Source organism: Panicum virgatum, chromosome 3N, assembly GCF_016808335.1.
Source record: "Panicum virgatum strain AP13 chromosome 3N, P.virgatum_v5, whole genome shotgun sequence".
NCBI classification, from domain to species: Eukaryota; Viridiplantae; Streptophyta; class Magnoliopsida; order Poales; family Poaceae; genus Panicum; species Panicum virgatum.
Genome location: NC_053147.1, coordinates 22,459,656 through 22,483,881, shown reverse-complemented (window position 1 = coordinate 22,483,881; position 24,226 = coordinate 22,459,656). Strand labels below are relative to the sequence as shown.

The following is a 24,226-nucleotide window of genomic DNA, read 5'->3' as shown; positions in this document are numbered from 1 at the left end:
CCGCGCCTTCGCCTCGCCTTCGCCTCGCTGGGCCGCCGCCGTCGCCGGGGAGGAAGGGCGCCGGTGGGGAGGGAGGCCGCACCTGCCGCCCCAGCGAGCTCGAGGAGCAGCAGGGCACCATGGCTTCCGCGCCGCCACCGCTGCCGCTCCACCCGCAGGGCCCGGCCGCGACGTTTTGCGTCCCGTGCTCGCGCCGGCGCCGCCGGCTGCCAAGATCTGCCGTGCCCCGCTGCGTGCGTGCCGCCGTCCCACGCGGGCCTCCACCGGCACCGCCGTCGCGCGAGCTCCCCTGCCCCGCCTCTCTCCCTTCGCCTCGCCGCACCGCTCTTCCTCCTCGTCCTTCCCCTGCTGCCCTGCTGTGGCTCCGGTCCTGTGCCCCCGCGGGGCTCGCGGCAAGCTCGAGCAGGGAGCAGGCGCCTCGCCGCCACTCCACCCCGCCGGGGCCGCTGGCCGGGCATGGCGCCGCTGCGCCCCGCCGCAGCTCGGCCGCGAGGTGGCCGCCATGGCCCCGTGAGGAAGGGAGTGAGGCGCCGTATTGAGATGAAGAAGAAGGGAGGAGGCCAGGAGGGGAAGGACGCCGCGCGGCAGGGGCCGTCTCCGCGGCCGGCCGGGCGCGCCAGGGGCCTGCTCCGCCGCGAGCGCGGGCGCAGATGGCGGTGGGGGAGGAGGAGAGAGTGAGAATGGGAGGAGGCCGGCGGTGGCGGAGGGAGAGAGGAGGGAGGGAGGGAGATAGAGAGAGAGGCCGGGGTAGAGGGGGTAGAAAAGAAAAAAAATTATGACATGTGGGCCCCACACCTTGGTAGTTGGTATGGAGTAGAAATATAGAGAGTGAACGAGCGTGGAGAAACTGAATGTAGAGTAGAGAATTTCGATAACCAGGATGGAATATTCTTTTTAGAGAGTGAATTTGGAGAGTGACGAGTGCGGAGAGCCTTAGGCCTCCAGTGAGGTTGGGAGCAGACGAGCAGTGGCGAGCTCTACTGCTAATGGACCTCGCCGGTTGACCAGACCCCCTCCCACTGCTAAGCATTCCACCCCGCGGCCGCCAAGGGATCGATCGGCGGAAGCAGGGGGAATCGCCGCACCCCAAACCGCGGACTGTGGTGGACACGTGCGGCGGCGATGCGCAAGCGGCGCCATGGCGAGCGAGCGCCTGCGCGAACCCCCCCCCCCCCCCCCCCCCCCGATCCCTACGTCCTGTGATCCTGCCTTACTACCTTCGGCACTTTCTAAAATGGCGACCGTACATCGGAAACGGGGGCACACGCACATGCCCGATCGCTACCTGCCGCCGCTTGCGGTGGTGTGCTGCCGCCTGCCGGGATTTTCTTTCTCTGATTCTCTCGCCTCTCGCACTGCACAGCGGCGACGAGACCACGACGCCATCGCCCCCCCCCCCCCCGGCGCGCACGTTCGCGCGGTGGTCGTGTCGTCGTCTCCCCCCACGTGCTCGCCCTTTTCCGCGGCCGATGTGGTCGGTGGCTGCTGCTCGGCGAGCGAGAGGTGTGGGCGCAGGAGGAGAGCTAGGTAGGGGACGACGCTGGGCCCGGGGGGTGGGATACGCCCACGCACGCATAGGCGGCATAGGATGCTCTGCTCCGGTGCCGGGGGGGGGGGGGCGAGCGGCCGAGCACGTACGTCCGCGGCAGCGCATGGGGGGGGGGGGCAGGTGCGCGCGGTGCGGCCGTGCGGGGGCACGTTGAGTGCCCAGTGGTGGTGACCTGGGGAGCGAGTGACGAAGATACAGCGCTGGGTTTACTGTGCTTGCACGTGCCGGCAGCCGTGCAGTAAAAAAATACGAAAAATGGAGCTCGGAAATGATGGATCCATGGCTCCTGGAGAGTGACCTTTTCTTACTCTCTTTCTGTTTAACCAAGTAGCCTCCGTAGTAAGCTCAGCGTAGGTACAACTACGGCACGTAGTACCCGCAAAAAAACTACAGTACGTAGTAGAAAAAGAGTTGGAACAGCGTCGGCCGTCGGGGCCTGGCCGCCCGGCGCCATACGCGCGGCCTGCAACGCCCACGAGCCACCACGGCCACTCGGCCAGGGTGAAGTGAAACTGAAAAGGGCACCAGGCCCAAGGACAAAAGCGCCATCCCTCTCCTGTGTGCTCCTGTGCGGCTGTGCCTGAGCCTGAGCAGCTCCCTCTCCCGGCCCCCTGCCCCGTGTAAAGCAGCAAATATTTTGGCCGTGTTTAGTTTCACGCGTAAAAAATTTTGTGTTGGAATCTTATTAATTTAAAGTATTAAATGAAATCTATTTACAAAAATTTTTTACAGATGAGTTGTAAATCGCGAGATGAATCTAATGATGCTAATTAATTCATAATTAATCAATAATTAGTAGATGGTTACTGTAACATCACTGTTGCAGATCATGGATTAAGTAGACTCATTAGATTCGTCTCGTGATTTACAGTCCATTCATGCAAAAAAATTATAAATAGACTTCATTTAGTACTCCATTTATGTGTCGAAATATTCAATGTGACGTTTTTTTGTGTTTATGGAATTTATGAGGTGAGGTCTAAACAGGGCCTTTAGGGGCTTTTGGCACAAATCCAGGCGCCCCTGCAACCCACCGGATCCCCTCCCTCCGGCCTCAGAATACTCCGGCGCCGGGCCCACCGGTTTCCGCAACCGACCCCACCCACGTCTCCTTGCCCGTGTCCCGTCTCGCGGCAGCACGAGCCCATTTTCCTTGGTTTTCCTTTTTTTTTCCCCCTCCCATCGCGTGAATTTTAGGGCGACGGCGACCGCGACGCATCGGTGGCTGATCGTTATCCTGTTCTCACACGCCCGAATGGCCGGGCTGGTCGCTGTCGGAGCCCATCGATCAATGACAACTCCTTGACTGCACGTTTGCTTGGTTTGCCAGGGCAGGCCAACTGTGGCCCTGTTTAGTTCCCTGCCAGGTAAACGTTAAATTTTTTTGCGACGGAATCTTACCAATTTGAAGTACAAAATGAAGTCTATTTATAAATTTTTTTGCACAAATGAGTTGTAAATCGCGAGACGAATCTAGTGATGCTAATTAATCCATGATTAATTAATAATTAGCGGATGGTACTGTAGCACCAATGTTGCAAATTATGTATTAAGTAGGTTCATTAGATTCGTCTCGCGATTTACAGCCCATCCATGCAAAAAAGTTTTGTAAATAGACTTCATTTAGTACTTCAAATTAGCAATATTCCTTCGCAAAATTTTGTGTTTTTGCGTTTACGGGGTGGGAACTAAACATGGCGTATTGAGTAGTTCTAACTCGTGGTATTGTTTATCGAGAAAAACTCGACCCTGAGTGATTTTGGGTGTCCAATTTTTTCACAAAATTTATTACAGATAGGGCTATACTGGAATCCAAGTACGAGTAGGTTGTCTAGGCGTTAGACCTTATAATAATCTCAGATCTCACAACAATTCATTTTCTACTGCTTACTCCTTTTTTTATCTAGATGTCATATTAGATTGTTCTAAATCAAACTTAACTAACTTTAACTAAACCTATACAATAATATAGCAACAACTATACATATGCACTATGAACATATACTTCATAGTGGACTCAATAAAATAAATTTGGTATTATAAATGTTATTATATATTTTTGTGAATTTGGTTAAAGTTTGAAAATTTTAACTCAGGACAAATCTAATACGACATATAGAAAAATAGAGGGACTATAGAGTGATTTTCTAATCTTTAGCTAAAAAAAACATGACTTAACTAGGGAATGCAAATGTAATAGCATCTCCAGTAGTCTCCCGTTTCCTAATAAATTATTAATATTGAAAAGAAATATGTCCCAGCAGTTTTCCAATACCTCTCTCTTTTCCCAATAATTATTGAGTTGTCTTAATATTTCATTCCCAACTCCCTCAAATAAAGAGAGAATTTTAACTCTCCTAATAGTTGTATTGGGATGAGATTATTTAAAAAACTGTAACAACATATTCCCTAATAACATATGAAAATTATGTTAGAATATTTCAATTTATATTATTGGAAGATATTTATTGAGGGACAGCTAGAGATGCTATAGGTTGTTACCAACTTTAACTAACCTGCTTTACAAAAAAAATCTTTATCTTATCGTGAACGCCTAGATTTTAAAAGGAAAAAGTCCTTCCGACCTCGCTCAACTATTGCCATTATTTGATTTATCTCCTTCAATTAGAAAATCGGATGTTTGTGATCCTCGAACTATTGAAACCGGCATATTTACCTCCCTAGGCGGTTTTCAAAACAGTTTTAGTTGACGTGACGCGGTGCCAACTGTTCTATGTGGCACCACGTCACGCCACGAGGGAGGTAAATTGAATTTTGACGATAGTTCAAGAAGGTCCATCATGCTTTATAAAAAGTTGTGAAAATATTGTTTATAAAAGTCTAAATATTTTTTCTAGAATAAAAAATTCATAGATATTTCTTTCCTCGTCCCTTGCGTATCGGTACTATGCACTACTATTCAGATAAGTCATAGAATTGTATTGAAACCCTATAAAAGCTTCTATTCTTTTCTTCCTTCCGTGTACGTAGAGCAGAGCAGAGCAGGGTACACACTGGGATATGTGATTCCGGCGGTGGCGCTCTCACCGGCGACTGCATGGTGGCGCTCTCACCGGCGACTCACTCCGTTGTTATCTAAATGTCGTACGGGATTGTCCTAAGTCAAACTTAATTAACTTTAACTAAATCTATAGAATAATATAACAACATCTATACCTATGCACTATCAATATATACTTCATTGTGGATTCAATAAAATAAATTTGGTATTGTAGATGTTATTATATATTTCTAAAAGTTTGGTTATAGTTTGATAATTTTATCTTAGGAGAAACCTAATACGACATGTAAATAAAATAGAGTGATTTTCTTATCTTCAGCTAAAACAAACATGACTTAACTAGGGAAACGAACGAGAATGCAAATGTAATAGCATCTCCAGTAGTCTCCTTCTTTCTAATAAACTATTAATATTGGAAAGAAATATGTTCCAGCAGTTCCCAAATATCTCTCTCTTTCCCAATAATTATTGATAAAGGGAGAATTTAACTCTCCTAATATGATAGTTGTATTGGAATGAGATTATTTGGGGAACTGTAACAACATATTCCGCAATAACCTATGAAAATTGTGTTAGAATATTTCAAAATATATTATTAGAAGATATTTATTGAGAGACCGCCGGAGATGCTCTAGAGTTGTTACCAACTTTAACTAACCTGTTTTTTTTTTAAAAAAAAAGCTTTACCCTACCATCGTGTTGCCATGTGCGCTTAGATTTTAAAACAGAGGCAAACGATCCAGCCCATCGGGGCGGGGCAAGGGCGCGCGGACACGGCGATCCATTTAACAAGCCCAACAACTACAAGCCAATCCGAAAAGCCCGGCCCATATCTCCTTCATCCCCCCGAAAGGTCCGGACCCCACCAGGGTCACCATTTCTCTGTCCATTCTCCATTGGCTCACGCCGTGACCCCCGCCTTTGGAGATCTCGCAGCCGCCGTCGACCCCCGCCGCCGCCGCCTCCCCAGTTCCGGCTTCCCCGATGGCGCGGCTGCACTGGCTGGAGGCCATCCTGCCGCTCGGCATCATCGGCGGCATGCTCTGCATCATGGGCAACGCCCAGTACTTCATCCACAAGGCCGCTCACGGCAGGGTACGGCCTCGTCCCCCCTCCCGATCCGAATCCCACCCCCTTGCTGACGCAAATCTTCTCGTTTCTCTCATCGGGATGGGTTGAGGCAGCCGAAGCACATCGGGAACGACATGTGGGACGTCGCCATGGAGCGCCGCGACAAGAAGCTCATGGAGCAGTCCTCCGGCAACTAGGTGCGGATCTGGCCCCTCGCCTCTGCTCCCCATGGTTGTTGCTGGGATTTCCCCACGGGTTCAGTCTCCGTGGATGCTTGGCTGTGGTGGAATTCATGTGGTGCGCTGTGGGACGATTCTAGGGTTTGGACTCGATTTGGGTTTGGTTTAGGTTAGTAACGGCACGCTTAGAGGTGTCAATTGGTGACCCTTAGGTGCCCCTCCAACCATCTTTAAAATTTTGAACTAATTTTCCAAATCGAGATCCCATTTTGAAGAATTAGTATAAAATTTTGAACTAAAGAGGGTTGGAGGTGCATCTAAGGATCACCAATTTGCACCCCTAGGCACGCTCTTGTGGCCCAATGATGTGGGGTTTCATCCTTGTGATGGAGAACTGGGCATTTCCGGGAGCAATTTCAATGGCAGTAGTGGGTTGATTGTTGCTCAGCTAAGTAGCCCGGATACGTGGATACGGATACCGGTACGCGATACGGCGATACTCCGATACGCTAGTTTTCCAAAAACAAGGATACGGGGATACACCAATATATATAAAAATAAAAAAAATAAAAATAGAGATGCCGAGATCAACACAAATGATAAATATATTACATAACTTAACATTGTGCAGATTACAACGTTTAGGCCGTCAAGCCATTAAACCTTCAAGACTAAGGACTAAGGAGTTCAACGATCATAAATATTACATAACACAATAGCTGGATTAAAGGTACGACATCATGACAATGATAAAATGATAACTGATAAGTGATAATGCATAAACGACTGTTGGGCGTTGGCCAAGCAAATGCCTACTAATTGTCTGCAACTCTGCATTCAACCATTCATCGTCTCTGATGGTCCAGCATCTTCATTCAGACCCAATGCCCCAAGATCTTCAAGAACTTTTTCAAGCTCTGGTTCATCAAGTGACAGATCAGCATGCTCAAGAAAATCAGCACCACCCTCGAAATCAGTTTCAAAATTATCAGCTCCACCATCCCACATTGCTGATGGACCGTGGTGGTACTCAGGCGATTTCCTTGAAAGAAGATGCAAATTCTGGTGTGTGTAAACTAAACTCTCAGCACGTGCAGGATTCAGCCTGCAAATTCAATTATAGATTTTCAATCAGGAATCAAACTTCATGCAGGCGACAAGCAATTAAGAAAATGACAAGAAGAGATAGAACTATGACCTGTTTCTCAAGGAACTATGAATCAGCCCATATGTTGTAACCATAGTCACATAGTTCCCGGGTCGATCGGGTCGAGGATCGGGGTCGAGGATCGAGGGTCGAATGTATATAAAAATGCGGGTCGAAGGGAGTAGTTTGGAACGAATGACCCCGATTAATCCGGGTCGACCCTCCGGGTCGATGACACAAGTCACGTAGATCTCATATGTCCTACAATTAGAGATGTGTGGTCTGGCAAAGATATAAAAGCAAAAAAGGAGAGAAAAGAAACTTGGGCTGCCCATGTTGGTCCAAATAGCCCATTACTCATCTAACGTAACCCTATTTTTGAGTCGCTGGCTGCTGCACGTCGCATGCTGCAGCCGCCGCCGCCATCTCTTTCCTCCCCGTTCTGCCTCTACTCTGCACCGCTTTCACCAATATGGTAGCTGACTGCAGCATCTGGCACCATCCGAGAACAAATTGGTAGTCCATGGCTCTCTCATGCCTCCGCAGTCCGCACTCCACCAGCGAGACCCGCCGGCATGGTCCGTCATCTGCGCTCTACTGGGAGGCCGGCCGTGTGCGCTCCGGTGGTGAATCGGGACGTGAACCAGCTAGAATTGGGTCGACGACCCTGGTCGTCCCCGACCCTCGATTTGGGACGACGTTCCCGGGTCGAGGAACGTGAGGTCGACCCCGAATCTGGTGACTATGGTTGTAACATCCCAAAAATCCACCGAAATAATTCACGCGATAAAATGGTTTAAAATGTTTTTCGTCGTTGAGCTCAAACCCTTTTCCGCCCGATCTCCCGATCCTCGAAAGACCCGACCCCGACACCCGTATCCGCCACCCTGTTCACCCTTGACCCGTGCACGCACTCGACCACGCACGCACCCGACCGCGCCCGCGTGATCGGCGCCGCGCGTGGCCGACCGCGCGCCGCGATTTCCGGCGCAAATCTCTCTCCCTCTCTCTTCTTTCCCTTCTCTCTCCCCTTCTTTTCTTTTTCCTTTTCTTTTCTTCTTTTCCTTCTTTTTCCCTCTCCTTCCCCGCGCGCTCGGCCCGACCTGGCTTTTCTCCCCCCTCGCTCCCTGCTCCGCAGCCGCTCGGCCGCGCGCACGCCGCCCGGCCCGGCCCCGACCTCGCCCCCACGCTGCAGAGCCGCGTGCCGCCGACCCCACGCGCGCACGCGCGCGGGGTACGCGCCCGCCGGCCCCAGAACGCCGCTCGGCCACCACCTGCCCGCGCGCCCCCTCTGACCCGCACCCCGCCACCGGCCGCCTGCCCCGTGCGCACGCCCGCGCGTTCCGCCCCGGCCTCCCCTCCCTGGCCGAGCGACGCGCCACGCCAAGACAGGCCGCGCACGCGCGCGGACGCGCGAGCTCGCCGCGCCGCGGCACCGGCCCGCCTGCACGCACACACACCGCCCCGCGCCGCGCGCACCGACGTGGTACACATGCGCGCTGCTCATGCCGCGGTGCCCGCGCACACGCACACACCGCCCGCTGCCGCTGTTGACGCCCGCACAGCGCCGCCTGCTCGAGGCGTCACGTCGCCAGCGCTCGCCTTGCCACCGCTCGCCGTTGACGCCCGCACAGCACCGCCTGCGCCGCTCGCAGCCTGCCCGACGCGTCCCATCCCACCTCGCCGCTAGCGCCGCCGCGTCGCCACGCCATTAATTCGGCCGCATCGCTCGCCGGCCTCCGCCCGCATCTCGCCAAGCCGTCACCGCCTTGCTCGCCTATAAAGAGCCCCCCCCCCCCCCCGAGCTCCACAGCCACCGCCGCACAGCTTCCTCCCGAGCCCCAGCACCGCCACCGCCACCGTAGCCACCAAGCGCCGCCCGCCGCCGTGGAGAGCCATCCACAGGACGCCACCACCCAAGGTGAGCGGGTGAATCGAGTTCCCGGAGCCCCGTGATGCTTTTCCCCCTCCTCTTGCTCACTGCCACGCCTCTGGGACGCCGGTCCGAAGCTACCGCCGCCCGCCGCCGCCCGCCGTCGTGGCTAGACCGCCCTGGGACCACCCCGCCCGAGCTGCGGCCGGGAATCGGCCCCGCGGACCTCCCTGACCCTTTTCCCCTTACCCCAGAGCCGCCCCGAGCCCCTGGCCGCCGGAATCGGCACCGTCAGCGAGCCGCCTCCCCTTACCCTGTTTCCCAGCGCGAGGGGAGGAAGAGGACAGGGCATTTTGTCCATAACCCCCTGGCCCTTCCTCTAAATACTCAAGAACCCTTCCACCTTTTAACATTCATGCAAATAAAACCCTTCCCTTTAATATATTTCGAAATAAACCCTCCCCCCATATGAACATAGTTGTAAATAAACCCCTGACCCTTTTTAGAATAACGCAAATAGTTTCTAAATTACAAACCAAGCCCCTGCATTTTCAATTATAATTACAAATAGGTCCCTGGACCCCTGTTTAACCCCTAAACCTTTGAATAACCTATCATTTCATGCACCAAACGAACTCTGATCAACCCGAAACTCTACCACGCCTTTCTTAACCTAGTTTCGGCCATGCCATTAAGAAACCACCCAAAAATATTACTCCGAACCCCATATCTTATTTACTTCCGATTCGAGCTCAACGATAAAACTTTTAGTTCTTTGTCCTGATTGTGTGTTTGTTTGTTCGTATCGTAGACCACGGTGTGAACGAATGAGAGCCCGTTGACGAGCAGTACTGTGAGCCCGTGAACGAAGACCAAATCTGCGACCCCGAGCACGAAGGACAGGACCTCCCCGAAGGCTACGAAGACGGCAAGTTCAATCCCGCCCTTTGATGCATGTTTCGGTCCTGGTTTTTATAAACATAACCTATTGGCCTGCTTTATAAAATTGATATGTTTTGCCTGCATGAAAACACGGTTGGATAGCCACCCCTTGATTTGTTATAACCATTCCTTGACCACCTAGATTAATGTCTGATTTTGCTTGGACGTTAATCGCTATTAGAACGCTTAGGACTCTACACATAATGCTATTTGTTTTATAAAGAAAATGCGTGAGTATGTGGGAAGGGATAAAAGTGGTGTTTTTGAAAAGTGAGTTTAGACAGGATGGATGGCATTTCCGCGGGATTTGCCATTTGGTGTGCTCATGCCTGTGTGGCAGGGCAAGGAAGGGAGATATCCATCTTGTCACAACTAAGGACCGAGTTGGTGTGTCATCTCACCTAACTCCACTATCGTGCAAACCACTCGACTGTTGAATGGGCAACGACTTAGCATAAACCCCACTAGTTGATGTGATAGCCATCAGGAGGGCTGAGAGCAACGGGTGACCAAGGAGAAGGGATAGGCTCAGTGTGACTTATACCCCGGTTATACCTCAGAGTTGTGTCGATGACCCCTTGGTAAATCCCGTGATGGCGAATCAGGTCTAGCTAAGGTGGGTAATGGCTATGTCGGGATCTACACCGACACTTCGGTGCTCGTGTTGTGGTACCCGCTTGTGGGTAAAGTTGCACACCTCTGCAGAGTTAAGAATCTATTCGAATAGTCCGTGCCCACGATACTGGGCGAGTTACGGTGTGGTCTCACAACTAGTGTTTACCTTGGGTTGGGCTAGCGTGAGTTGTTTTGGAATTGTGTCCGGCAGTTGTGCCGTGTGCTACGACGGACGAGGAGTCCGGTAGCAGTTTAAAACCTAAACTCCGTGATTTTCAATACAAAAACTGGTTTCAGAAATGTTTTCTGCTAAATGAACCCCTGCATAAAATTGAGTTTTCTGCAAATTAAACCGTAACCTTATCCTTGTTTTACCCGTGCATGTTATTCTGATATAACCCCCTCCGTGGGTGTGGTTGGACTTGCTGAGTACGTTTGTACTCACCCCATTCTTACTTTTTACAGAAGAAGACCCAGACTTCGTACCAGACGACGCCGAGTAGGGTTATCGTTCTACACCCAACCTTGCCTATGGAACCGGCCCTGTTCAAGATGTTTTCGCTGACGCAGTACTCTGAGCCCGAGCTAGATCCCATGTGGGTCGCGCTTTGGTGTTATGTCGTAGCTTGGTTACTTATTATTATCGTCTGTATCGAGTGTCCTCCTCGGAGGTTTGTACGGTAATGGACCATCTGATGTAATAAATGTGGCATCAGCCTCCTGGGACTGATGTTTGTATCACATTTAAGTTCTCTCTTATGAGAGGACGCTTCATATGTGCTCTAATTTCTCTCGGCACAAGAAGAAGATGTTGGCTGACCAAGTAATTTAAGTGCCAATGTCTTCAGTTCTGGAGCACAATGACCACGTATTCCCCACCATTGCTTTGGATCCATATACATTCTATCCTCAAGTGAGTCAAATGAATTGAATCCAGGACCAAACAAAGAGAAATTAGCATACTGTTGCTTGATCTTTCTTAATTCTTCACCAGAATAATACCTCCTCAAACAAGCATTTCTCATTTCAGAGATCTCCTCATCATTGTGAGGGGCTTGTCGATTTGGAACCTCACTGATCCATGCATCAGTATAGTACTTGGGATTTAGTGAGTGTGCCAAGCAATGCAAAGGGGTGTTACTCTTTGTCCATCGATTCACCAATATATCATAAACAGCTGAATAAAAGATGAATTCTTTATTTGCTTCTTTCCTTTCATGACGATAGATCACAGTCTTCACCTTCTCTATCATTGTATCCCACATCTCATAAATCAAATGGAGGCATGGCTTGTCAGTATCAGCTACTCGTATCATAGAATAGATGGGTTCAGTGAAACTGAGGAAATAGCGCACATCATCCCACCACAAATCATTCACAATCTTCTCTTTGACAAATTGGGCCTGACCTGGATTATCATCCCTATAGGCAGACCACTTTTCACTCACTACCATCACTGAAAGAGACTCTTTTAGAGCAACAAACCTCTTCAACATCACAATAGCAGAGGCAAATCTTGTGTCAGCAATGGCAAGAAATTTCAGCTTGCTATACTCATTGAACATGGACAACCTCATGGAGTGATTCATGATGCAATTCTTTATAGCGCTGGCATCTCCAATAATCTCATTGATCCACTTGAATTCATTGTAAAGCTCATCCTCGCTGTCCCTAGCTGCACATATGTTCTTCAAGGCAAGGTTCAAGGTATGCACAACACATGGGGTCCAGAAAATATGAGGGCGCTTCTGCTCAACAATGATACCAGCAGCTCTGCAATTAGCAGCATTATCAGTGATCACTTGCACAATATTTTGTGCCCCAACCTCATTAATTATAGCTAGCATCTTCTCTGCAATATACTCCTTGGTCTTGGACATTCCTTCTGTGTTGATTGCTCTAAGAAACATTGGTCCATCTTCTGTTACAGCCAAGAAATTCAACAGTGGGCGCCTTTGAGCATCTGACCATCCATCTGATACAATACTCACACCTTTAGTGCTCCAGGTTGCCTTGATTGACACCAACAAACTCTCAACATGTGTCTTCTCTTGCACAAGAAGAGTTGTCCTCAGCTTATTGTAGCTTGGAGGAACATATCCTCCAATTTGCCGATTGGCAGCAAACATGAATGCCTTCCTGAAATATGGGTTACGTGCAAGATTAAAAGGTAAGCCTGGTGTGTAGAACATTCTAGCTATCAGTTCATCAAGCTGGCTGCGGACTTCTAAATTGAAACTAGATTCAATAGCTGAAACACCCCTCCTCTTCCTCTTCTCGCTGCTCTCAGTTGGTAGTGGAATATCTCTAGGCATGGTTCTGTCAGCAATAGCTTCGGCGGCAGCAACTTCAGCTCGCAGTTGTTCAAGAACATGTACAGTCACCACTCGACAAAACTTCACCCCAGCACCAGAAATCTTTAACAGATGTGCTTTAACTCTATAGTATCTCCCTTGGAACTGATGGTCACAGAGTCTACATTTTATCTTTGCGTTGGCCCCCTCACCCTTTCCAGTTTTCTCTAGTATCCGCACATACCTCCATAATGGCTTCTTCTCATCATCATCTACAGGGGCCACACGAGCAGCAGCCAAGACTTTAGCTGCAATGTCAGCATTGTGGGCGATAGGAAATTCCTCGCTTCCACTACCAGCAGATCGACCAGTACATTCACCAGTAGATGCAGAGGCAGTCGAGCTAGCCATTGGATCTGAGAAGAAGAATCAGACAAGGAGCACAAGGGAAGACTGAGATGTGAGAACTGAGAAGCAGAGAAGGGAAGGAACAGAGAGGAGGGAACAGGGAAGACTCACCGCACAGAGGGGAAGGCATGCAGCCGACCGCGGCGCGTGGTGGCAGCAGGAAGGAGGAGCTGCAGCGAGAGGCGCCTCCACCTCTGAGCTCCCCGTCCCCGGAGAGGGAGAGGAAGGGGAAGCCGCCGCGCGGGGACCCTCCGCCGCAGCTCCGGCGGGCTCGAGGAGGGAGGAGGGGGCACCGGCCAAGGCAAGAGGTGGCGCTGTCGGATTCGGCCGAGGAGGGAGGAGGGCGAGGGCGGCGAGGGTGCCCGGCACCGGCGTGTTGCGCTGCTGTGGCGGCTCGTTCGGGAGTAGGGAGGGGCACGGTTGGATAGAGCAGTCATATACGAAGCGAACGAGTGGTTTAGGGTAGGTGTCGGGAAGGTACCGGGGAAGTATCCGAGTTTTTTTTATTATTTAAAAAATCGTATTTTCGTCGGATACGTATCCGAGAAGTATACATATCCGATACGGGTACGTGAGTTTTGCGAAGTGTTTCATAGTTGCTCAGTGCCAATTGCCTAATCGCAACTTATTTGGTCATCCCAATGGAGATGGGAAAGTCCAATTTATTTTCACTCCAGTAGTCTACTCGTTTAAGTGAATCGAGGTAGGCAACTATCTGCTAGGAACGGAGAACCACCCTCCTGACAGATTCTAACGAATGTCCAAAACTACAATTTCTTAGCAACAATTAGCAGTCTCTTCACGCGGTATCAACTCATCGTGTTATAGAGTTAAGTCCATACCTATAATCAGCTTGTGCCTGCTTTCAACTTTGTAATCTCTTACTCTACCTCAATACTGCTGTTCAAAGTGAGGATCAAACCTTCTAATCATGGATAACGCTCTTGTAAATAATTGCAACTGTTGTTTTTAATGTTCATTGTCTTTGCCATTGCTTGATGTCATCTGTTTTCTGCTTCTGTCAACTGTCTCTTTGAAATGCTATTTCCATATTCATTGTTAAAAACTTCATGCTGCCCTTGTTCGCACACTGTTTGCTTCGCTGCTTTTGTTATTGTTGCCTACAATCCTGTACCGCATCATAAACCACAAGATTGGTGTTACCAAGGGCGTGTTTAGTTCGCGAAATTTTTTGGGTTTGGCTACTGTAGCATCTTCGTTTTTATTTGGTGATTAGTGTTCAATCATGGACTAATTAGGCTCAAAAGATTCATCTCATCATTTACAACTAAACTGTGCAATTGGTTATTTTTTAAAACTACATTTAGTGATCCATGCATGTGTCCAAAAATTCGATGTGATGGGGAATCTTGAAAATTTTTGGGAACTAAACATGACCCAAATTACCATGATTTGACTGAAAAGTTTCGTTCTAAAAAAAATTACCATGATTTGATTGAATGTAAAGTATCCTAACATCAGATTTATTCTGTCTATGCATTATGCATAAAACTCATTGGATTTCTTTTCTTGCGATTTCCTACAGTATACATTTTCTACTAACCAGAATGGGCCAGAAAAATGGTTAAATCAATAGTTCCAGTAACACATTATCTTCAGTGCTATCTTCCTTTTTTTGCGTGTCAGTTTCCCCCTATGCATCTCTAAGTAAGTGCTATTCTCAGAGCTCCCTATTGTTGTACCAGGAAGAAAAACAAAAGTAAATGCCAACATCTAATTGATGGTAGTGTGTTTTTCCCAACTAAATATTATCATTTGGCAGAGTTTGTAGGGAAAGATATTGGGATAATAGTAAGGAAGACTATCCATTTGGAAAAAAGGGAATAATAATAAGGGAGACTATCCATTCCATTTGGCTTCTGCTGGTAGTATCTCGTGATATGTCCTGCCTGACTTCCAGTTCTCCAGCTTATTTACTTCTTCGTAGCCATTATTGAGATGCTGATGACAGTAGTTGCTTGTTAGTCATGTCAATAATGTAATACAAGTCTACTGAAATGGTAATGCTTTCTGCAGGGTATTGATCAGCCTCAAACACATGCTGGGTACCGGTGTCCGAGACCATCTCTTCAAGGCAGGCGTGTGAGTGTAGGTTGTAGGTCTTAGCTTGCGCATAGGTGGTGTGTGTGGTGTGTGTGTGGTGTGTGTGAGTGTGGTGTGTGTGGGGTTCTATGTGTAAGTTCAGATGCTACAACTTGTACTACAAGTTAGGTCAGTCACAAAAAAAACTTTTCTGGATGTTGACGAACCAATTTCAGAAGCACAGAAGAACTCTTTAGTTTCCTTGTATAATGGAGACCAAGGCTTATGTTTTTGCTTGAAATCTCAAACAATTGGGAGAATAATGTGTATCATGAATCTGTTTAATTGAACAAAGTTGGTTTCCTTTGTCAATTGTGTACCCCATTTCTTTCCTCTGGAGCAGTTGCTATGACTTTTGGCAAGTATGTTCTGATATGTCCATTGTGGATTCAGACGGGTAGAGTTGTCTGATTAAAACAATGAGAATATTCATTGTGATTATACCAGTGTGCACTTGATACTTGTAAATTTGTATAGTTTAGAAATGCTAGTAATTCTATGGTCATGGCTTCTTAAGGACCCAAAGAATGAGAACACTGGACAGAGTCACAGCAATGCACTCTTCTGACAGAAGAATATTTGATCACTAGGTGCTGATGTTATGCTCAACAAGAGTTCATTATTTTCACCCTGATCAGGTGAATTATGAATTACATTCAGCAAAATCACAATAACAAATCAGAGACAACACGTGTCCTCTACAGGCATGCACTACGAGCCGCCTTTCGTCAACCGTCTCTCCGAGGGGAGTCGTAATCAACCGCGTCGCCGCTGTTCGTGTTCATCCTCCGCGGCGATTCCCTGTCCGTGGTGTCGCCGCCGTTCGTGCCCGGGATCCGCGGTGACTCCCTGCGACGAGAGGGTGACTCCAGGGCCGGGGCGGCGCCCGGGCCGGCCGCCTGGTGCTCCTCTTCCTCCTCCTGCACGAGTTGGGTCGGCAAGGACGAGCCGCGACTTTGGTACTGCTCGGCCTCCTTCTCCTCCTCCTCCTCGTCGCCGGCGTCGGCCTCCTCGTCGACGTCGTCCTCGTCTTCCTCCTCGATGTCGTCCTCGTCGAGGTTGACGACGTCCTGCATGTTGAGCTGGTGGTACTCGACGATCTCCCGCAGGAACCGGTTCTCGCGGGCGTACAGCGTGTTCTCGTTCGCCAGCCGCGCCTTCTCCGCGAGCAGCGTCTCCAGCTGCTGCCGTATCTGGGAGAAGCAGGAGCACCAAGCATGGCGCAGGAACGAACAGGGGTCACGAGAGGAGGACACGCCACCTCACCGCTGAATGCAGCAGCAGGGACCCGGGGTCGAGCTGAGCACGTACCATGTCCTCGTCGGCGTCGTGGTTGCCGTCCCGGAGCTGCCGGTTCTCCTCCTCCAGCTGCGCGCACCGCTCCTTGGAGAAGGCCAGGTCGGCCTTGAGCGTCTTGAGCTCCCGCTGCAGCAGCTTCACCTTGGCGGCCATGGCGTTCGCTACCTGCGGGGCACGGGCAGAAGCGGAAGCTGCATTTTTTTTCACCCACGAACTAGCGGGACACATCCCGCCGACGCACAAAAACAAGGGAGGCACCTTACGTCGCGAGAGGCCTTGATCTGAGGCGAGTCCATTTCGGACAGCGCCGACGATGAGTCGGAGCTGGTCACCAGGTTGGCGCGCCGGAAGTCCATGCTGCACGCCTTCCTCCTGATCTGCAGCTTCCGGCCGGCGACGACGGCGCCGCCGCTGCCGGGCGTCGCGTTGTCGGCCACCGTCAGGCCCTCCTGCTGCAACCGAGCGAGCAAGTGATCGCATCAATAGCCAGCCATCAGGCTCTGAATGCTAAAAAATTCTAACAACTCCTCGTGCAGAAAAGGCGCCTGGATGAAACCATGGAGCAGTCAAGTCTATCAAGGACGACTCACTTCAAGGACGTTCTTGATCTTCCCTCCGATGTCGAGTTTCCCTTCCGGCGCTCCTTTCCGCGACGTGGGGCTGATCTCCGAGCTCCGGACCCGGTCGTAGGACCAGCGGGATTCAGAGGACTGCAAATTCCCATGGGAAGCCGCGCAGAGGAAACAGGGGTGAGACTGAACTCTGAAGCGAACACGCAGCATGCGAACTGACCAAAGGATCTCGTGAACGGGCCTGGTAACTTTTTTCCCCTTTCCCTTTAGGTTTCAGAGTTCTTACATGAGCGCGTGGCGTGCCGTTCTCGTCGAGCATGACTTTGGCTTTCTGAGCCACGAGCGACCAGAGCCCGTGCCGCGCTTCGTCTTTCTTGGACAGATCGAGGTCGTACTTGGGCCCGTCGTCGTTCAACATGCTTGTCGATGTGTAGAGCTGGGTGACAGGATCCTAAAATGGTCGAAGCAGGTCGCTCAGAGACAGGGTCGGATCTTGATCGCACAAGAACAACTACCCCAGCGCCATCGGCGATTCTTGACCAGCGTTCAGAGGTGGTTTCAGGACGGGACGGGAAGCGCACCTGTATCGGGCTGCTCGGCTGGCTGTCGCCGTGGGACGCCGCGGCGGCGGCGGCGAAGCGGTCGCCGAATGCCGGCAGCGTCAGGTCCCCGCGCGCGGCGGACGGGGCCACCATGACCCGCGCGGCCAGGCCGGAGGAGCGCTCGGGCCAGCGGTTGTCGTCGGCGAAGCGGGTGGCGCGCGGGGACGCGATGGCCGGCGACGCGGAGCCGCCCGACGACGCCTGGCGGTGGTCCTCCACGAAGGTGGCCGACCGCTGGATGCCCTGCTTCCTGCGGTACGCCATCGCCGCCGGCGCGTCGCGCGCAGGGACGGGGAGGACAGAGGAGCGTGGAGCGGGGCGTTCGCGCACCGTTTTCCTTGGTGGAGCGAGCTTCTAGGCGACGAACTCTTCCGCGGGCGGGGGTGCGGTGGAGCGAGCTTCTAGGCGACTAACCCTGCCCGCGTTTTCAGGCAGCGGGGGTGGGGCCGCGCGCGGCGCGAGCTTCCGATCCCATAGCGTGGCATGGTCACCGACTCGCTGAGAGCAAAGGCTAATAATTCAGCTAACACTGTAAGAATCCTTATAGCTTTTTCTCAGCCTAATTGTACAATAGTTAGTTCTTCATAATTAATAGATAATCTATTTGTTTCTCTCACAAATTTTTTTTGGTTCTTATATCCAATTTAGCTGTAAGGTTACAGCTCACTTCTCTCTCTTCTCTTCTCTTTTCCATCTCATCATTTAGTCGACTTACAACTAGTTATAATACTTACTCTCACTGGGATAGAGCTCGGCGTGGTTCATAAAAAGTCCGGTCACCACTAGTGCTGTCACGCTCTGGAGCATTCGCTATGAAGGTTCGGAACCCGACACCCGACACGAGATGAGACTCTGAGGCTGTGTTTAGTTCCGCAAAAAGTTCCCAAAATTTTTCACTGACGCACATCACATCGAATCTTACGATACATGCATGGAGTATTAAATATAATTAAAAAATATAACTATTTGTACAGTTTGATTGTAAATGACGAAACGAATCTTTTGAGACTAATTACTCCATAGTTAGACAATAATTATCAAATAAAACCAAAACGTGTTACAATAACTTTTTTGCAAACTTTTCGCGAACTAAACACACCCTGATTTGCGCAAAAATTCTAGAGCTCTGACTCTGAGATGTGTCCTGGTAACATAATCACCCACAGAGACACATGCCAGTGTTGCTAGACACGTTAAAGCCTGGCGCCAGTGTACCTGATTTCATGTCCCGTGCATAGCCCGTGTGTTTGACTAAGGCCCTTCACGGTGTGGCAGTGATGTCTAAAATAAAAAAAACTTTACGGTACAAAATGGGAATCACTCTACTTCGGCTGCAGTGGCGGGCATCCCTTCTTGATCTCACGGTACATGTAAAAGCAAATAAACAATGAAGGAATGTATAGCTTGTGGAGAGCAGAGGATGGGAAATCTTCATTTTTCTCCATTGTTTAACCATTCGGCATCGATGCCTATACATGCATCGCTTCTTGTTTTCTTAGATGTAGCATCGGAAGTTGCAGTGTGGGGAGTGAAACTCAGACACACTCTCTCCATTTGGAGCTTCACTTAAGGCCAACGCTGTGGAGGGCCTAACAATGTTCCCACTCGATCCATTTGTCTACTAGTGGAAGTCTGGCTCTCCCGTCAAAGACATTAGATTCAAGTTTTTTTATATATATAAAAAAAGGAACCAATACAAGCACTGCCAAATCATTTGAGAAGATGAGGCAATATTGTTACAGTCAACTAAAGTGATATTGCATAATAGAGCTTAACAAGAACGGAATTAACACAATACATGTTCTTGAGGCGTGTTTGATTCCGATCCCTGTGAGGGAGTCCAAATTAGGCGTCAATTTAGATACTTGGTCGTTATTTGTCACGCAAAAAAGTCCGTTGGCCGGAGCATTTTATGTTGAACCAGAAAAACCTGGGCGCCACCTCAATCTGCCAAGTTTTAGGCATAGTGCAAAACGCTCATGTCAAAATAGAACCATCTTTTCTCAAAAACTAAAAAGAAAGAACCATCTTCAAATTTAGGCCACGCCACTCGCACACTCATTTAGACTGACTCCAACAGCAGAGATGCATTTTGGATAGGCAAACCGAGTTTGCCTCATGTGTACAGTAACGAGAACAAGTAATTTTTTTGGAGGACTCCAACAGCGCAGTGCAAATCGGAGAGGTAAATCAACCTCCGCCAGACCGCCACCAGCGCCGCTCGGCCTCCATGCGCGCCGGCCCGCCTCCATCCGTGCCGGCCCCGCCTCCCTCCCGCGCGCCGGCCCGCCCTTGCTCCGTCGCACGCGGCCGCCCGCCCTTGCTCCGCCGCCCGCCATGCTCGCTCCACCGCACGCCGCCGCCCGAGGCCCGCCGCCGCCCGTGCAGGCCGCCCGCCACACCCGCTCCGGAGACGCGCGTGGGGGCGCTGCGCCTCGCCGCGGGGCGGCGCGCTTGGGGGAGGACGCGCCCCGAAGACGGGCTTGGGCGGCGGACGACGTGGAGCTCCGAGCCACGGTCCGCCGAGAGCCGCCTCCGAGCTCGGCCGGCGTGGTGCCATGACGGGCGTCCCTCCTCCTCTCTGCTCGGGTCCGGCGAGCGTCGTGGCGCCCTCCGCCGATTCGAGCTCGGCTCGGCGAGTCCTCGGCGAGGAGCGGCCGGCGGAGCGTACGAGGCGAGCGGACGGATCGACACGCCGCCGCCGGATCGACGCGAGCGGACGGATCGACGCGCCGCCCCTGGATCCACCCGCCCCTCTGCTCCTTCGTCGCCTGGAGAGGGAGGCGGCGGGAGGACGGGCCGGCGGCGGAGGAACAGGAGGAGGCCCACCATGGCCTTCCCCCGCGCCGAGGGAGGAGGGCCGCCGCAGATCCGAGGCCTTCGCCGCCTTTGTCCACACGAGGCCGAGGCCGGCCGACCCGAGGCGGCGGAGCTCGAGGCCGCCATGGGCCTCCGTTGCTCGAGCTCCAGGGCCCAGCGCGGAGAGGGAGGGAGGGGGCGGCAGCGACTGCGGCTACAGCGAGGATGGGGCGGCGCCGAGGAGGGGTCGGCGGCGACCGCGGCTCACCTGGCCCCGCGGGCTCGTTTGTCTTCGAGGAGAGAGGTGATTCATTTTTACCACTCCCCTCTCCTCGCGAAGCAAAATGCATCGCCGTTTAGGTCTCCTGTTCGACCTCCGATCGGCCATGCACAGTGCACTCGCGGAGACATATATGCATTTGCAAATGATTGTTGAAGTCAGTCTTAGGCCCTGTTTGTTTCCGCGTCCAGGAGACGCGCTTGCTGGGGACGCGCGGCACGGAGAAGCGAGCCAGAAGTCGCTTTCCGCTTTTCACCGGCCGCAGTACAAATTTCGCGTTTTGCTGCCGCTGCGTTTGACAGAAGCGAGAAAAACGCCGGGTGTTTGGCGGGATTTTTTCGTCGGCTCGCTTCTCTCCGTCGAGAATCCGATTATAAGCGGTCCCAAACAGGCCCTTACGCTCCGGCTTCCGCCCGGCCCAGCGAGCAGTCTCCCACCACACGCACGGCCTTTTTCGCCGCCGCGCGCGACCGCCCGCCCTTTGAAGCATTTCCCCGAACACCTGCCCTGCGTGCCGTGCCCGCGCGCCCCCAAACCCCGCAGCCCCGCCTAAACGCCAGCAACCCCAGAGCGACCGCGGATGCCCTCCCGCCGCCCGTCGGATGGCCTCGGCGGCGCGAGGTAGAGAGGGGCCCGCGCGGCTCCTCTCCCCATTCAGATGGGGCGGCTCCCCACGGCCGCGGCGCTCCTCCTCCTCCGACGCTCGCTCGGCGCCACCGCGCGCCTCCCCGCTCCGGTACCGCACTTCCCCAGCTTCTCCTAATAGTATTTGTGATTTCCGCAAAGGATATCCCGTCACGGTGCTCTGTTAGCGCGGGCCTGTCACGAATTTGCGAATCCAAGCATAACCTTGCTAGATTGCCTCCGGTGAGGGGCTTGATTGGTTCCTTGTGACGGATTATCTGGTAGATCGTTGATAGCCCGTCTCAACTCGGCACTAGCTTTTGTTAGTATTCAGGACCTAATCCTAGGCTTGGTTGAACTTTTGAATTTGTCCCTTCTTTTTTACCACACTGTTTGAATTGTGTTTCTCTTGTCAAAGTGGTGCAACGATCTCATAAGTTTCTTTCATTTTTACCTCCAGAGGTGTTTGGTGCGTGCCTTGCTACACGAGGAACAGCCCACTGTGGGCACTAATTCACCCATGACCATGACTGTGCGTTACCTCCAATGGTGTGGTTCAGATAATGACGGCAATGATGAGGCCATTGAGGCATTTAAGCATTATTGCTCGACGATCGCAAGTACTAGTGCTTCAGATGCCTCAGCATCTTCGGCTTATGTTGAGAAGCTCTGCAAATCTGGCAATCTTGTTGATGCTGTACGTGTTTTGCATTATCTGTGTGATGAGCAGATCCATGTCAGCCTACACACATTCAATATGTTACTGCAGCAAGCAGCTGAAGCAAACGGCTTTGCTCTTTTTGCCAAGGTATTCAGATACTTGCTGCTTTCAAAACTTGCTCCTGATTCAACTTCATATATGAATGTCGCCAAGGCCCTCCAGAAGTTGGATGGGTGTGAATTGATACTGAATTTTGTAAGAGAAATTTTGGAAATAACACAGGGTAGAGATCCTACTGTAATTAATCGCATAATTTTTGCCACGGCTAAATACGGAGACATTGATAAAAGTTTGGTCATCTTTGAAGAGTTGAAGAAAGATCGAACCAGCTTGGATGTTGTCACGTTCAACACAATCTTGGACATGCTAGGGAAAGCTGGTCGTGTGGATCAAATGCTTCATGAGGTGAAGCTAATGGAAGAACTTGGCCATTATCCTGACATTGTGACATACAATACCATAATTAACTGCTCTCGAAGGCTTGGGAGATTAGATCTGTGCAAAAGATTTTGTCGGGAAATGCTTGAGAGAGGTGTCAATCCGGATCTTAGAACATATACAGCACTCATTGATTGTTTTGGACGGGCTGGCCATATTACTGAAGCCCTGGAAATACTTGACAAGATGAAGATGTCTCATAAACCTTCAGTTTATGTCTATCGCGCACTGATCAGTGACATGAAAAAGGCTGGACAGTTTGAACTAGCCCAAAAGCTATCTGAAGAGATGAATTCAAGTGCATCAGATTTAGTCCCTGAAGATTTCAAGCAAAAGAACAAGGGAAGATGTTTCAGGGATAAAAGATAACAAGTGGATGAGTGATTTTTGAGGCCTGAATATTCTGTTCTGATGCGCAGTGTGCATCCATATATTTCCATAGTGCCAGAAATTCTGGATTGAACTGAAATGTTCAGGAGAATGTATCTCAGAGAGAATCAAGGAGCAACAGACTTTCAGATGACAAAAGCACAATGATTGGGAAGTCTCTGGTACAAATTCAAACACAAAACTATGCACCAAAGAGACATGCCAATCTGGTACCTGTGGCTCCTCGATCGATGTGCCATCGTGGGGGCATTGTAAATTTGTGACAGACGTGATCTGCTGCACCAACACATTGCTGGACTGTCACATGACTTGGTTGGGGCTTGAGATACCTGTGACGTGGTACCCTACGTGTGCATCTAACCTGCTTGTGTTGCTGGGCATCTCTACATGAAAAGTATCAGCTTCTACTGTTCCTTTTCAGTGTTGAACAAAACTAAAATTCTTCACGTACAATCCTTTTAGGTGGGTTTAACCATAGGATCCTGAGTTGCGCTCAAATGGTTGTACCTGTGGCTGTAGTTGAACAAAATAGTTTAATCATGAGTCATGAATTTCTTTTTCTCCAATTGTTCTGCCATGCAATCGGAAAGTGGAATGTACTAATATCAGTTGATTAAATTCATCTTTTACTTTAGTCATTCTATCACAATTCTGTATTGATAACCTAATGCTTTCCTAAAGAATATAAACATGGGTGATATAGGCAACAGTGTTTCTAAGTGTGATAGGGATAAGTTGTCATGCAACCAAGGTCTGTGTGAGTTGTCTTCCTCTCGACACACTTGCATGAAACATGAATTTACATGTGTGAGTAGTCTTTTGGATGTAGAGGATCACAACTTACATGTGGGAGTTGCAACCTAGGAAACGCTAATGTAGTTTTTACAAAATGTATACTTTGTCATCGAGCGATAGTAATTAGTAGTCACACATGTAAAAAAAACTCAACAAGTTTGTAGTTAATTAAGGCATGTTACACTTGCTACGTCAAGGGCATGGAGTACCCAAAGTTAATAAAAGTCGTTCCATCAATTTTAGTCATTTGCGATTATAGTGGTAGCTTGAATTTGAACAATAGTAACTGTTCTAGGTTATTTCTTTCTTCAGACTACAGTCTGGATAATAATGCAGCAATCCATGGAGCTCTCTTTTAAGACAAGCTCCCAAATGCAAGCAGGGTTGCAGCAAAAACATTTGCAACGGAAATAATTCCGTGAGTCCACTTCATTTCCTATAGTATTTGTAAAAAAAAATGGCCAGTGCATCCCGGAAGTGCTTTGAAACCATGGAGTTGAAAC

General features: G+C 50.5%; 3 protein-coding genes and 1 pseudogene across 6 annotated transcripts; 2 read left to right on the top strand and 2 right to left on the bottom strand.

Annotated features, from left to right (window-relative positions):
- Positions 1-5,431: 5,431 nt before the first annotated feature.
- On the top strand, positions 5,432-15,515 carry LOC120665129 (NADH dehydrogenase [ubiquinone] 1 alpha subcomplex subunit 1). Of its 4 annotated transcripts, none has more exons than XM_039944578.1 (3): positions 5,432-5,666; positions 5,756-5,839; positions 15,138-15,515. In XM_039944578.1, exons 1-2 carry the CDS (start codon positions 5,556-5,558, stop codon positions 5,837-5,839), a joined length of 195 nt encoding a protein of 64 aa, XP_039800512.1. In that variant the 5' UTR covers positions 5,432-5,555; the 3' UTR covers positions 15,138-15,515. The 4 variants fall into 4 exon arrangements, with proteins under 4 accessions (XP_039800512.1, XP_039800514.1, XP_039800513.1 ...); XM_039944580.1 differs by lacking the exon at positions 15,138-15,515 and adding an exon at positions 12,971-14,073; XM_039944579.1 differs by lacking the exon at positions 15,138-15,515 and adding an exon at positions 10,864-11,259.
- Positions 6,697-12,050, bottom strand: LOC120665130 (annotated as a pseudogene).
- Positions 15,516-15,807: 292 nt separating the features above from the next.
- On the bottom strand, positions 15,808-18,035 carry LOC120667673. Its single transcript, XM_039947701.1, has 6 exons — positions 17,656-18,035; positions 17,361-17,525; positions 17,093-17,212; positions 16,766-16,954; positions 16,515-16,667; positions 15,808-16,396 (listed from the first exon to the last, which is right to left on the bottom strand). The coding sequence occupies exons 1-6, from the start codon at positions 17,938-17,940 to the stop codon at positions 15,932-15,934; spliced, it is 1,377 nt and encodes a 458-aa protein (XP_039803635.1). The 5' UTR covers positions 17,941-18,035; the 3' UTR covers positions 15,808-15,931.
- Positions 18,036-21,180: 3,145 nt separating this feature from the next.
- LOC120665128 (pentatricopeptide repeat-containing protein At1g11900-like) lies at positions 21,181-23,566 on the top strand. The gene is made up of 2 exons (XM_039944577.1): positions 21,181-21,491; positions 21,840-23,566. The coding sequence occupies exons 1-2, from the start codon at positions 21,414-21,416 to the stop codon at positions 22,905-22,907; spliced, it is 1,146 nt and encodes a 381-aa protein (XP_039800511.1). The 5' UTR covers positions 21,181-21,413; the 3' UTR covers positions 22,908-23,566.
- Positions 23,567-24,226: the final 660 nt, after the last annotated feature.